The sequence below is a fragment of the Sus scrofa genome, chromosome 1, assembly GCF_054392235.1.
Source record: "Sus scrofa isolate SSC_HxYL_T2T_F1_AM1 chromosome 1, Sscrofa_HxYL_maternal_Yorkshire_Landrace_v2.0, whole genome shotgun sequence".
Lineage (NCBI taxonomy): Eukaryota > Metazoa > Chordata > Mammalia > Artiodactyla > Suidae > Sus > Sus scrofa.
In genome coordinates this window covers 143,767,501-143,782,496 of record NC_139383.1, presented here as the reverse complement: position 1 = coordinate 143,782,496, position 14,996 = coordinate 143,767,501, and the positions used below count along the sequence as shown (strand labels likewise).

General features: G+C 36.5%; 1 protein-coding gene across 6 annotated transcripts in view; it reads left to right on the top strand.

Moving 5' to 3' along the window:
- CDIN1 (CDAN1 interacting nuclease 1) overlaps positions 1–14,996 on the top strand; it is a 237,487-nt gene that overhangs the window by 57,259 nt on the left and 165,232 nt on the right. For 4 of the 6 annotated variants that reach the window (XR_014814522.1, XM_021098114.2, XM_084974994.1 and 1 more), the window contains exons 2-4: positions 4,560–4,605; positions 5,504–5,568; positions 12,614–12,674. Coding sequence is in view for 4 of the 6 variants with exons in the window: in XM_084974994.1 (XP_084831120.1) it covers positions 4,560–4,605; positions 5,504–5,568; positions 12,614–12,674 (172 nt within the window). In the remaining 2 variants the exon portion in view is untranslated. The remainder of the gene's footprint in view (positions 1–4,559; positions 4,606–5,503; positions 5,569–12,613; positions 12,675–14,996) is intronic. The other 2 variants (XM_084975005.1, XM_021098111.2) reach the window with 1 other exon arrangement.

Sequence of the window (14,996 nt, the reverse complement as noted above, 5' to 3'; positions counted from 1 at the left end):
TGGGATGAGGGAGGGTAGTGCATTGCTTTTATGGAAAACCTTCCTTGGGAGTTCCCTGCTGGCCTAGCAGTTAAGGGTCTGGTGTTGTCACTGCTGTGGCTCTGGTTACTGCTATGGTGCGTGTTCGATCCCTGGCCCAGAAACTTTCACATGCCACAGGCACAGTCCCCCTCCCCAGAATAGTAGCCCATCAATGTTTCAAATCTGTATGGAAAAATCATTCATACATAGCAATTTATGATCTCTAGGCACATCAGTTTAGTGACACAGTGTCAGACAGAGGAACAGTTTTAAGGAAGCCAAATATAGTGAATGCCAGCTAGGAAGAGAATTAGAAAGTGTAAAAATGGACAACCCCTTACATGTATTGCATCATGTACAGGGGCTATCATGATGGAGCACCCTGTCTCTGAGCCCTCCTTCCATCATGTCTCTTACTTTCAGGGCACATAGAAAATAGAAACCTAGGCAGAGTCCAGAGTGCTAACCATTATACGATGATGCATGTCTGCAAATAACAAATGCTGGAGAGGGTGTGGAGAAAAGGGAACCCTCCTACACTGTTGGTGGGAATGTAAATTGGTACAACCACTGTGAAAAACAGTATGGAGTTCCTCAGAGAGCTAAGTATAGAACTACCATATGATCCAGCAATCCCACTCCTGGGCATACATCCAGACAAAACTATAATTCAAAAAGATACACGCTCCCCTATATGCATAGCAGCACTATTCAATAGTCAAGACATGGAAATAACCTAAATGTCCATCAATGGATGAATGGATAAAAGAAGATGCTATAGATATATACCATGGAGTACTACTTAGCCATAAAAAAGGACAAAATAATGCCATACAATAACATGGATGCAATTAGACATTATACTAAGTGAAGTAAGTCAAAGAGAAAGACAAATACCATATGATACCACTTATATATGGAATCTAAATATGGCACAAATGAACCTATTTATGAAATACAAACAGACTCACAGACATAGAGAACAGATTTGTGGTTGCCACAGGGAGGGAGTGGGATGGACCAGGAGTTTGGGCTTAGTAGATGCAAACTATTACATTTAGAATGGATAAGCAATGAGGTCCAACTCTATAGCACAGGCAACTATATCCAGTCTCTTGGGATAGACCACAATGGAAGATAATATAAGAAAGGGAATGCATATATAATGTATGACTGAGTGACTTTACTGTACAGAAATTGGCACATTTTAAATCACCTATTCTTTAATTTAAAAAAAAGTAACCTAGGCAGCTTCCTTCCTCTTCCTTCCTCCCTCCTTCCCGCTCTCTCTTTCTTTTTTCTTTTTTCTTTTTTCTTTTTTTTTTTTTTAAGGCAGATACTATTACTCAAAAGAAGTATGGAAGGTGGTCAGTTCATTTCATGATATTGAGCCGCTCAGCAGTGTCCTCAGGGACCCAAGTTCTTTCCATCTCCTGTTTCACTGTCCTCAACGTTTTGGCTTTGTCCTCATGCTTCTTTTCTGATTGCTGCATATAACTGCTGCTGCTCTGTAAAGCCGTTTGTCACACGACTCAATCAGGTTTTCCATAGGCAGTGTGGGGGTCTACTCCCATGCTCTTCTTTTATTAAGACACCTGCAAGAAGGAGCTTAATCTGGAAGTAGCATAGGAAAAAAACACAAAATGATTTTTGAGGAGACTTGGACTATTAAGTCTCTATTTTGTGACTATTTTGAATATGTGAATTGAAGACATATACATGCTAAGTGATGTGTACATGCTACAAATCCAGTACAGTCTTGAATTATGTGAGGTTTCAGGGTATGATTTACTTCACTAGATCCCTAAAAAATACATGAGTACTTGACAATGTTATAATTTTTGCTTTTGTTCCATGTATATGTTGAAAATCTCCTCTAAGTCAGTTCCCACCCACTTTAGTTTTTTATTTTGGCGGTGTATCTCCCTATACCCATGACTTCAGAACATCATTGACACTCAGTGAAAACTGCTGACAGACTGACTTTGCTGTTCAAGAAAAGCCTTTTAGTTACCCAGAATCTCTCTCTTTAGCTAGAAACCGTATTTGTTGTGAACCTAGGGAATGTTGAATTTGTACCCTAACTTCTGTGGCTCTTCACCACCAGAATAAAAGCCCAGGGGAGGCTGCAGTGGGGTACAGGCAGGGGCAATGAGTTCTCCAGAACTGTACCCCTGAGATCATGCTTTCTCTACTCGCCTCTTTCTCTTTGCTGTCTCTTCTCAGAATCCACACGCTGGGAGAGAGTTAACAAATAATACACACAGGAGTGTCTTAGTTGCACTAAAACTTTTGTCCTGCACTTTATGTTGTGAACCTTCTTCAAAACACTCTTCTTTAAACTTAGCACACACAGAAAGAGAGTTGACTGGCAGACATCCTAGCAAAGATCAGTTAGTCCTCTACAGCTTTGCCTAGTCAGACAAACCTAAAGCATTTTAGACCTAGATCTTTCTATTTTACTATGGTAAATCATTTTCTCATTTTAGATCTAGCCAGGTTTTGCCCCCAGTGTAAGCTGGAATTTTCTCTCTAACCCATTTGGCCACCTAGAAAATGTGTTGCTCTGTAGGCTGTGTCCATGGTTTTAGCTGCATTGAATTCTAAGCTGTTTAAAGACAGTTTTTTCCTGGCTGAAGATATTGTCTTGTCCTCAGTTTTTATAGTGCTTTTAGCTCTTGACCAACTTCTCACTTTGAATTATTTATTCTAGGGCTTATTTCTGCAGTTGTCTGTTAGCCTTCCTTTTTTGGGTGTCTACAATTACACTTGTGTTTTGCTCAGTTTAGTTTTTTCCTCATTAGTCATTGGTCCCTAACTTGCCCGTTACATGCATATGTATTTCCATCATATTGTTTTGACACAGAGAGTGACATTTTGCCTTCCATTAGTTGGTTAACATATATATATTTTGCTGTGCAATGAGGAGGGCTCTATTTATTGTACATAAATAGCTATGACAGTGACTTATTCAGTAGTTTATAAAGATTTGGGCCTAATTTTTTGCCATTTTTTTTTCCAGTAGATGGTTATTAGCGACCCTACCAGGATGTGTGGTTTGCATGTGAAGCTCAGGCAAGCCAGACATAATAGGAAGACTTTACATATAAAACTGGCTCTTTCAGGAGTTCTCTTGTGGCATAGTGGGTTAAGAATCTGGGGTTGTCACTGCAGTGGCTCTGGTCGCTGCCATGGTGCAGGTTTGATCCCTGGCCCAGGAATTTCTACATGCTGCAGGTTTGACCAAAACAAACAAACAAAAACCCAAAACAAAAAAAACACAACTGGCCTTTTCAAAGGTGGCTTCTGTTTTTAAAGAGACATTGAAAAAATTGGCCTATAGTGGATTTATAATTTTATTCAATCACTTCTCAGTACTTTTGAATTATTGAAACAGCCCTTTAGTAATTATTGGTTTTCCTTGATAAACATTTATGGCATTTTTAATGTATTCTTTTTTAATCTAATAAGAGTGGAAAGGAGTTAGAAGCCAAATCTCTGATGATATGCAAGAGATGACAACACTGACAGTGAATAAAGAAATATGGTGTCATTGTTTTTATTTCATACTCTCCAAACTACCTGTGATGAGCTTAAGTGGTTTCATTCATGAATAGAAAAATTTTAATTATTCACAGTGCTTTGGTGTACTATAAAATTTGAATTATTAACACTGTAATTTGCTCAGATAGCATTTAGTAGGAAAATATATCAGAAATAATTAATTGTTTTCAAGATATGATAAGGTAGATGTATCTACAGAGGACAATCAAGAAGAATAGCAGTGGGCTATTGATTGCTTTTTAGAGAGAGAAAAAGAATCTGTTCTATTTCTAAATGTTAAGAAGCGTGAGAGGAAAAATTCCCACTTGGGAAGGATGTTTTCCAGGTTGCTTCATTGCCAGGTGTTTGACATTGTGGGGAATTTTAGATGAATAAGACTTATGGCAGTCTTAGGGAATGGCATCCTCAAGGACCTCAGCTTCTTGCTGTGAAAGCTTCTACTTTCAAAGCAGGCCAGCAGCAGTGGGAATGTGCCTGTGTTCTCTCTGCTACTTCTAGTGAAGAGCAAAGTTTTCTCTTGCTGAATCAGAGAGAGCCACAGAAAAAGGATACCTACCTGCTAAAGCGATAAATTTCAGAATGGTGCCAATGAATGAATCACATGTTTTCTACTGCTTATGAGATTTAACTCTACCATTTATCAATGGAAATAAGCCTTGCCTTCCTTGGGTCCCTTTTAACAGAGCTGCATGTTCCAGGTCTGATGTACACTCATTTGAAAGTTTCAGAAAATCCAGATCATATGATATTTTGCTTTGAGACTATCCTTCTTTTCCCCTTTCCCTTTTTCTCTCTCCTTGACCTAGCAGCAGGAAGCCTTTGTTTGAGGTGTTCATCTGGAACAACTTTTCCACACTTGTTTTCATGTTCTGTTAGATTACAGGGCAGCAGGCCTACCTTTGAAGCTCCTTTCTCTTTTGTTTCTTTGCCGTGCACTCCAGTAATTAACTTTGTCCTTCTTTTATTTGTTCCAGTCAATCGCAGGCCACTCTGCTGAGCATCTTCTCCCAGGAGTACCAGGTTAGAAGTTTTCTCCTTTGTGAGGGTTGACAGGTGCCTAATTGAATGATGAATGTCCCTTTATTTCTTTGTAATTGAACTGCCAGCTCTCTGATTGGGTTGGAGGATGTTCTCCTTTCCACATCAAGCACCGCCTGCGTCTCAGTGGAGGCCTGCCAAGCCTACCCATCCATCTGTCTAATAACATCTAGCCTTTGCTTATTTGGTGGACCTGTAATAAATTATGCTAAACCATTATTATTCTGACAATAATAATTTCCCTGTGTTGCGTGGTTCCATGTGCTAAATGTTTGCTGACTTGCACTGTCAGTGTCGCTTTCCATTGCTGACAGAGATGATGATAAATGACCATTGCTGGAGTGGCAGAAGGCAAGAGAGGCAGAAAATGGAGTCATTTATCATGAGATGACAGGTGTCAGTCAAGTGGCAAGTCTCTATGGAATTACTTTTTGTAGTTTTCAAATAAGTTGTTTTTAAGCAATGTTCTTCCTGGTTAAAAATGGCAATTGGATTGTAAAACCAGAGTGCAGAGGACTTAGATGAAATTGAATTGAGGGAAAATTAATACAAAGGTTGAAAGGGGGAACAAGTTTTTCTCTGCCCTCTACAACCCTAAGCAAACTTATTTAGATTCAATTACTATGACCCCGTTGGCTTTTACATATATACTGTACCTTGTGGTGCAGTCTGGAGACATCCCAGCCACGCAATAGAGATTAAAATGCATAGGTTCATAGAGTAGAAGGGAAAAAAGGTCTACCACCACCCAAGTCTCCAGACGGTCATTTGGTTTGCCCTATGTGTTAGCCTTGGGATCAAGAAAGATGTCATTTTTGTTCTTGTACCTGATCTGTGACACAACATAGAGATCTTTTTTTTTTTTTTTACTTTGTTTCAGAAACATATTAAGAGAACACATGCCAAACATCATACTTCAGAAGCAATTGAAAGTTATTACCAGAGGTATGACCTGCCTGCCCCACTAGAGGGTATCGTAGTACCTATTAATTGTAATAATAATTATGAATAAATTAGATTAATAAATTGATTTTCTATATAACATTCCAAGGCATCTTCTTTCAAGTCTGTTGTTTAAGACTTCAAGTATATTTTTTAATTCCTCAAGTGCTTTGTTATACACATTTAAGAACTATGGTGAGACTATCTTGATTTACGTGTGTGTGGAATCTTTATGAGAAATTGTAACAATATTAGAAAATCTCAGATGTGTGCTTGAAACTTATTGTGAGCACATATATTGATAGATGAGTATGTTCATGCATACATATATCTACATGTAAGTATGAAAGTTCTCATACCAGTTTTTATTTCTCATTTCGATCAACAAGTTAAAAAATATATTAGAAAATAAGATTGAATTTTGGTACAGTTGCTTTTTGCATCATAGGTATTGGGTTAGCCATTTCATTTTGGGGGAGGCACCTGTGTTATAAGCAGCAGTGATAACACTAGAACCTTAACCACTAGGCCACCAGCCTAGGCTGGGTTAGCCATTTTAGAAAGGTTAAAAAAGAGACCTATGTCAATTAAGGAAATCTGGAGATACGTAATAATGTACAAGTATCAAAAATTTTAAAGTCTTGGGTATTGCATCAAAAACACGGTGTCCAGGAGATACTTCAATTTCAGCCTAATTTATTATAGATAGTTTCCAACTCGTGGTTCTGAAACAAAAAAAAAATCTTTAAAATAGCTCCTTTTTAAAAAACATTTAAAAATTTTGTCTCCAATTTACTTCCAATGGTAAATGGTAATGCTTTCTGTTACAAATTGTTGATTGCTTTCTTAAATATTTCAAAGGCATATTGGAAAGAAAAACTGTTTGAAATATGTTCTTAAATTACTAAACTTTAGATTGACAGCAATTTTTCTGTGGTGAGAGAGACACTATAGATTTTAGATGAACAATTTTTTATGCATGAAAATTTTAAAATTAAATGATATACAGATAAAATGTTAATATTGTGTTTCTATTTAATCGTTTTTTTTTTAAGCATTGAGAACAGTTCATTGAAAAGTCATTGAAGTTAGATTTTTAAAAAAGTATTCACTGTGCCCTATATGGTAAAGATATGTTCAATTTTGAGTAGAAGTGTCTATTAAAGAAATATATATGCATACACACACAAACATACTCACATACTTTTATGTCTTAGGAGAGTTACTCTCTAAGAAGCCTTTGTAAAGTTTGAATTGATTTATTCAAAAGTCATAATCTCTTCGGTGAAATTAACATTTAAATTAATCACCTCAATCATACATAAAAAATTAAGAATAACCTATGAAGTGCTGTGAAACCAACAACTGCTTTGGCAACCAGGCCCTCCACAGAAAGACTGAAAAGTGACTCACATGTCAAAAAATACATCCTTGTTTATGAAATTTATAGTCTGAGGCTTTCATATAAAAGTACAGTTCTGTGTCCAGATTTTAAGGCCCTGTTAACATAAGCATAGGAAAATAAAGCATTTTCTAGACATTTGGAGATCCACTAACAAGCCCTCTGCTAGCCATTTTTTCATCATAAAACAGCCATTTTAATCAGATGATTTCTCAGATCTCTAAATGCTCCTCTTAAAAAATTTCAGTTGCATTCAAAAGTATATTTTATTCTTGAAGTATGAACATACTTTATTGGCTTATCTGGGTGGCTCAGGCTAGGTATAAAAATCTTTCCTTTAAGTCCGGTTACTTAATGAACACTTGAGTGGGTAATAATGAAAATATAGAAACATATTTGTATTTCTTTAAATTTAGTTAAATGTGAGAATCTCAATTATTTCCAGGAGTCATGACATTTGAAACAAAAACTTGAAGTTAGGTTGTAATGGACAGACTAATAGGAAAGCAGTCTGACTGGTTTCTTACTTTCCCACCCTGCTTCCTGACTTTTCTGCCCTGCTCTTTGCGCTTGGAAACGGGCTGTGTTGTTACCTTTCAGATGGATTGACCTCACAGGCCTCCTGTTCTCAATGTGCAGGGTGAATGTCCCTGTATTCTCTGTGGTAAATTGCTCTTAAAAGGTTTTGTTTTCCAGCTGATTAGAATAAAGGCAAATTATATCAAAACATCCTTAAGCAGTTTGACAATCTTAACAATTTCTTCATTTTTTTTCCTTTATAAAAGTAATACTTGCCTATTGTGAAAATTAAGCACATTTGTAATGGTATACAAAAGAAATGAATGGATTGCCCATAATTGTGATACCCATGGATAACCACTGGTAATTTTCATCCCAATCTTTTGTTAATCCATTTTTATATAGATGCGATCATACTATATATGCAATTGTGAATTCTGAAATTTATACTTGGAAAAATGCATATGATATAATGTTATTCTGAAGAATACTTTTGTAAACATTTTGATTATGTTACTTCATCATATGAAGATATCATAATTTACCGAATTTTTCCTTCATTGAGCATGTATGTTTCCAGTATTCCAGTATAAATAATACTGTGATAAATGTTTTGGTGCATAAGTCTTTGCATTTTGGATTGGCGTCTTAATATTTATGTAGATGGAATTACTGATGCAAACAATGAGCTTTGAAAGATTTTATATGTTGTCAAATTACTGTCTCGAAAAGTTGCAGTGGTTACGTTTCTGCTAGCACCATCAGAGAATCCCTGTGCCTGTGTGTTCTTGCTAGCATTGAAATGATCTCAAATCAGAATTTGAAGTCTGAATTTAAGACCATGCAATCCACAATGTGATTCTGTCCTGGTTAACTGAAACTTAAAAGTATACAAATAACAGTAGAAAATGTTTTCCCATACTTTCAAATTACTAAGAAAATTCCCTCAGTTCCTCATGTTGTGTGTGCATAGACACAGCTTGGGCGTTCATGCTGATAACTCTCTTTCCCACTGTACTGATGGCATTTTATTTGTAAACAGGAAGCATACTTGGTAAAATTCATTTAGACTTATCTAAGTGGGTGCACATGAAGCACATATGCATGTGCATGCAACACACACATACACACTCTCTCTCTCTCTCTCTCTCAAGTTGGTCAGACTTATGTTTCCTCATGAACAGCCAAGTTTAGAAATGTTGTCTCTCAGCCCCTCCCTTTTCTCAACACACTTTGTCTGAGGGGCCCCTTTATTACCTTTGGAAACTCAGACCAGTAGATTTTCATTCAGATGTTCACGTGGAAAAAAATTAAGTTCAAATACATTATTGACATTACATCATAAAAATAGTTTTGCAAATTTGAACCACTTTTTTTTGTTCAATTAGCACCTCTTAATTTGCATTCACTGTATTCCATCGAGTATGCTAGGAACCAAGCATAAAAACCATAGTACCTATCCTCAGCTGTTGTGACTATGCCTATATGGAGGTGGGTTCCAGAGATTTTCAACATAGAGTCAACTCAGAGTGGTATTCAGATGTAAGCTTAGTGAAGAATTTTGGTAGGTTTTTGAAGTTTTACCATTATAGTTGTGACAAAAGTATTAAAAATTAAGCTCTACCTTATGTTTAAAATCAGTACATATTCTTTTTAATCTTAGATGCTAATAGATCTTTCACACTCAAAAAAATCATGAAATGGACCTTCTATGAAGATCTTTCAGGGATGGTTCCACCCCCACACTGTACATTTCTTAGTCCTCTTATGGCAGAACTGGAGGATGACATATAGTCTACGCAAAATAGTTTTAATTTGAAAATAGGCAACAGGAAGATAACCCAGGTCACCTTAATGTAGTGTTCAGGATTACATCTTTATATCCCAGTTACCATTCAGATCTTTGCTAAGAATCTATTGGATGAAGGTTCAGCAATGATTTGTCTAGCCCTACCCCAAGGAGAGAGAAATAAACCATTATAACTGTGTGAATAGTCTACACTGTCAGTTTGCACAAGATACTTGGAGGATGGAGAGAAAGGTAGCATTAGGAATTTCTGATTATGTCCTTACCAAATATTTTCTATAATTAGCTTGCTCCTTTGATGGCATATAAAAAAAAAATGAGTAAACCTGTTCTGTCACTTGATAGCACTTCTGAAGTGTTACAGGTATAGCTGGGAAACAAACTGCGGAATAAATACATTCAGACACAGGTCTCCCCTTTTCAGTATATGAGGAGGACACCTCAGTAGGCTTTGGAAGATCAGCATTTCATTTCTGAGATTTACTGCTTCCCAGCTAAGAGAGCTAAGAGAGCCTCGATGGGCTTCATCAGTTCTCTGGGATTTGATTTCTTTGTATGACCAATTGGGAAGCCTTATCAAGCTCATAATTAGAAATTTCCACTGTTTTAAGTATGAGCATGCTTCATATATTATATAGACTATATAGGTATTGTGGGTTATTGTTGTTTGACCATTTCCTGTTTCTTTAAACTTAATAGAAGTGTTCTGTTGATCATTATCAGGATAATGATGGATGTAGCATTTATATGAAACCCTAAGTTTGGATTCAGAAGGACAGTTTTCTGTCTGGCATAGTGATCTGGGGTCTAGCTGTTCTTTTTCTTTCTTTTTTTTACTTTGAAGGGCCACACCCATAGCATATGAAAGTTCCCAGGCTAGGGGTCGAATTGGAGCTGCAGCTGCTGGCCTATACCATAGCCACAGCAACTGGGGATCCAAGCCTTGTCTGCAACCTACACCACAGCTCACGGCAATGTCGGATCCTTAACCTACTGAGCGAGGCCAGGGAACCAACCCATATCCTTATGGATACGAGTTGGGTTTCTTTCTGCTGAGCCACAGTGGGAACTCCCATCTTTCATTCTTTCCTGTCAGCCTCTGAGAAGAGGTTCTGCCCTGGTCACACTAGAGCCTTTCTTGGGCTTCAGATATCCCAGGCATTTGCATTTACTGTTCTCTTGCTGGGAATGTTCTTCCTCCCATTGGTTGATGCTTTCCTTCTTGCAGGTTTGTACTCAAGTGTCACTTTCTTAGAGAGCGGCTTCCTGACCAACCCATCTAATTTAAATTTTATTGTAGAATATGTTAGCGTGTGTGTATGTATTTCTCTTTTTCATCCATCTCTCCACTGTAATAGAATCTCTGTGACGGCAGGAACCAAGGAAGTTTTATTCCATGCTACTTCTTCAGAACCTGAAATAAGGCCTGACCCGGACTTAGTGCTTCAAAATATTTGTAGGATAAATAAATGTTAAGTAGAGAGATGTATTGATAGTGTATTATCAGTATGGGCTTAAATACTCTGACCCAGAATCAGAACCCTTAATGGAAGTGCACTGTGGTTTGTTGATCTGATGTGACTGAGTTGATTGGTGGTTCTTGAAGCAGACCTATCTGTGCAGTAGAAATGTTGTAAGTTGATGTGTAGGTCTTAGCTAACTTGTTTGCTACAGATCTTTCTCTAAACCACACTTGCCTTGCTTGTTTTTATCTTTGTTTTGTTTTTCCCTTCCTCCTGATTTCTAATGAAAGTACTTATTTCCCAGGTAGATTCCTAAACACTTTATTCAAGAAAGGGCCAGTTGTGAGAAAATAGAATGTATACATGTATATGTAACTGGGTCACCATGCTGTACAGTAGGGGAAAAAAAAAATTGTATTGGGGAAATAATAATTTAAAAAAAAACAAAGGGCCAGCAGATGAAAAGGGACTTTTAGGGTCACTTTGACCTTATAATGATCCTGAGACTTTCCCCACCTTAAATATTTTTTTTATTCCACTTTGTTTATTAGAAATCATACCTCTTCATAAGCATACCTGTGAAATCATATAATTTAATTTCATATTTGCTTCTGGCAGCTATAGGAAGACCTCATCTGTTGATTTTGGTTTTTACTATCAAACAAATGTTTATTCAGTCAAATGGTATACTGTAGAGAAAATGGTCAGCTCTATTTCTGTATTCTCATTTAAAATGGCTTTTTAAAATTATCTACTTATTCATTTATTAAAGAAAAATTTGTATCATAATCACCTATTATAAGCCAAGAACTGTGTCCAAGGCATAATAAATAGAATAAAGTGAAAGTTTTCTACCCTCACGAGGCTTTCAGCCTAATAGTCAGGATGGGTTTGAGGTGGACAAGTAACCCAGGACATGCAATGCTCTGAGACAAGTGATGGAGAGATAAACAAGGTGTTCTTTGACTACACAGGAGGGGCACTTAACAACATACTCCCAGATTGTGGTAGATGAAGAAGGTGACATGAAGTTATCTAGGTAAAGGTTTGAGTGGGGAACAGTGATTAGAGGGGAGGCTGGCCGAACACAGTAGGTAGGAACCTAGATTATGAAGAACCTAATAAGAATTTTTAAGTGGTTAAAATTTAATCTTGAGATTTAATGTGGGGCTTTTGAAGTGCTTTAAGGAGAAGAATGGTATGTTCAAATTTTTGTTCTAAAATAAAACCTCTGGCTTCCAAGTTTAGGATGGACTTGGAGAATTTTTGTTCTTTTGTTTGTTTGTTTTTGTTTTTTAGCTGGGTTAGGGAATAAGGAGAGCTGAAAGTGAAAACAGAAATCCACAACAGATAAGACAATGGCTTGTATCACCTATTGAAAGTGCACTGATCCCTTGATAAAAAGTCTGTTCCATTTCTTCCCTGGTAAGGTGTCACTCAACCCTATGAACCAAAATTAAATAAAATGGTAATATGGGCGCATGATGCTTTCTTCAAGAGTAAACGTATTTCCTTTCCATGAAGTGGCTGTGGTATATAGGTTAAGCCAGGGTGATAGGGAAAGGTCTTTTCAAAATCACCTCTGTGTTCACTCTACATGTTAGGAGGTAAAAACAAGGGAGACCCATGGGTTCAGACCTCCTGCCCCCAACGTCAGTTAGTTGGTTGCCAGTGGTTTTGAGGTAAGTTGTTTTTGTTATTCTTTTCCTTTCAGTGCCTTCCTATGACAGTAGCATACTTGAACTAGAGTTGAGCGTGGCATTTGCCCAGGAGAAACGTGTACCCACAGGGGATGCTGACAAGTCTATGCTGGTCTTTTCTTGTCACCACATTACCACTTGGCTTTGTCTTGTCTAGGTATCTGAATGGAGTGGGGAAAAACGGAGCTGCCCCAGTGCTCCTGGAGCTAGCCAATGAGGTAATGTTATTGTCATTATTTTATTTAAATCTATCTAAAACCTAAGGGGCCTATCTGGAGTAGCTTTGCTTAGAATTATAATTAACCTTTAAAAAAAAAGATTTTGAGGTGCATCAGACATTTAAATTGCTCCCTGGTCTCTTTGTACTTTTAATAATTGGACAAAGAACTTCATATATTAATAAATCAGTTAACATAATTAGTCTACTTCTTTTAAAGCAAATGTGTAAATAGCTTCTTGGTTTATTCTTTTGTGGGAAATTTCAACCAAACAGCTTAGGACATGCTCTTCTTAGGATGTGTTCTTAATTTAGTATGAGAAATACCTGTGTCAAGTACAGAGATGTATGCCAAAAAAAAAAAAAAAAAAATCTATGCTGTTATAAAAATGAAGAGAGAAATTGTATACCTAAAGAGGTAGCATTTGCTTGATTCATTTATTTTGTTCTTGTTGGCAAACTTTCATTATAATAAAAGATATATGCCTTATAGAAAAGTCTTCTTTTATGTGAAGAAGCATACTGTTCTTATTAACACCAAGTATGAAGTGATTTATTGAACTTATTTTTTAACTCTTATCTGCTTCCGTTTGGGGAAAAAAATAATAGTTGTACGTTTTAAAGGAGGAAACCCTGAAGATTTCCCATGAATGTAGAAGCTGTAAAAAGTTCATAATAGTTACAGAGTGCATACTGAAAAAATAAAATATTTAATTCCTAAACTTTAAAATATTTATCCACTGTAATAAGAGCAATACAATATTTAGTCTGACTTGGAACTGCTTATGCAAACCTCATAGGGATGGAATGAAATGTACACTGTTTTTGTGTTGCATTATAATGGAAAACATAGAAGCAAGGCAGAAAATGTGTGTTTGCATTAAAGATGACTCGGTACTGTGAGCATTAAGTGTTGCCGTAGCAGCAAGCTCTCCATGTTATATTAGCAAGGAAGGATGGCTTCCCTCACAGCTTCTGTCTGTTGTACACCACTACAGTCAGCAAATGAGCAATTGCCTATCACTTACTAGAAGCTTTTAATAGTCTAGGCAATGTCTACACAATCTGATAGGATAGTTAACATATAGAATGGATTTCTCTCCTCCTCCAAGCAAAACATGTATTTTGTTTTTCTTTTTTTTTTTTTCCCTCTAGAGCAAGGTGTTTTTAAATGTCTCCAGACTTGGTTTGTTATGAGTCAATTCTGTTAGCAACTCCAGGTATCTGAGCTATAGCTAATTTAGAATTTTGTGATTCTCCTTTATGAAAGAGTATCCTTTATGGGAAAAAAAAAAAAAAAAAAGCGTTCTTGATACAGCATCCAGAAAGCGTGTGATGCAAATGTAGTGATCATTTTCATAGATGATATTGATGGCATAAGTTTTTTATAGTAGCAATTTATATTCATGTGAGTTTTTAATGGATATTTCTGTTGTACTTAGCTTATTTAGCTGACCTCAACTTCCATCCTCTAGGAATACGGAAAATTTTAACTCACTGACACATTTTCTCTTGCATCAATAAACTTGTTATTTGCCATGAACATATAGCAATATTTAACCAAAGAAAAGAAATAGTTATTTAAAGATGTTTTCTTTCCTTCGGCTGTAGATTAGTAAGAGATAATAGCACTTTCTGGGAGACTGCTAATGCATGAGGGAAATTTGGGAATGGCTGGTACCAGGTTATAGTTTCTAAACAACCAAGCTGCCATTTTTATGATAGTTAATACCTAAATGACATATGCTTGCATCTGGTGACAATTGATGTGATGGTAATGCTTTATGAGTCAATATATATTTAATCAGTGGAAACTGTAAAAATTGATGAGAAATATATAACATTGGTACATTACAGTGTGCAGCAAGCTCTCTTAAACAAGAGCACTGTATTATTGTTGATTTGAGGGATAGGGACTCTGTGTGGTCAGCATTGATTTTATAAATGTCTTAATATAAATTTTCCTAATTCAAGGCTAAAAATGAACATTTTAGGAAATCTTACTTTGTTAGTAATAATAAGATCAGTCATTCTCTTCTCTCCACATAAATATTTTCAAGTGATATTTGAAGCACTATGAATTTTACTTACATGCTGAATTCTGACATGAAGCATGATGGCCCTATTTCAGAGAAAGATGGACAGATGATTAATATGAAAATTAGGGAGATGCAAGTACCTGAACTAATAAGGTAGTCCTTATTCAGGCTGGACTACCTTCAGTAATTTCACCATTTTTCATGTGTCAGCTCTGATGTGGGTTACTAGGAATAAGCAGCTTCGTGGAAAGCATTTCTTTCTACTTGGGGAATTTAAGGGCATC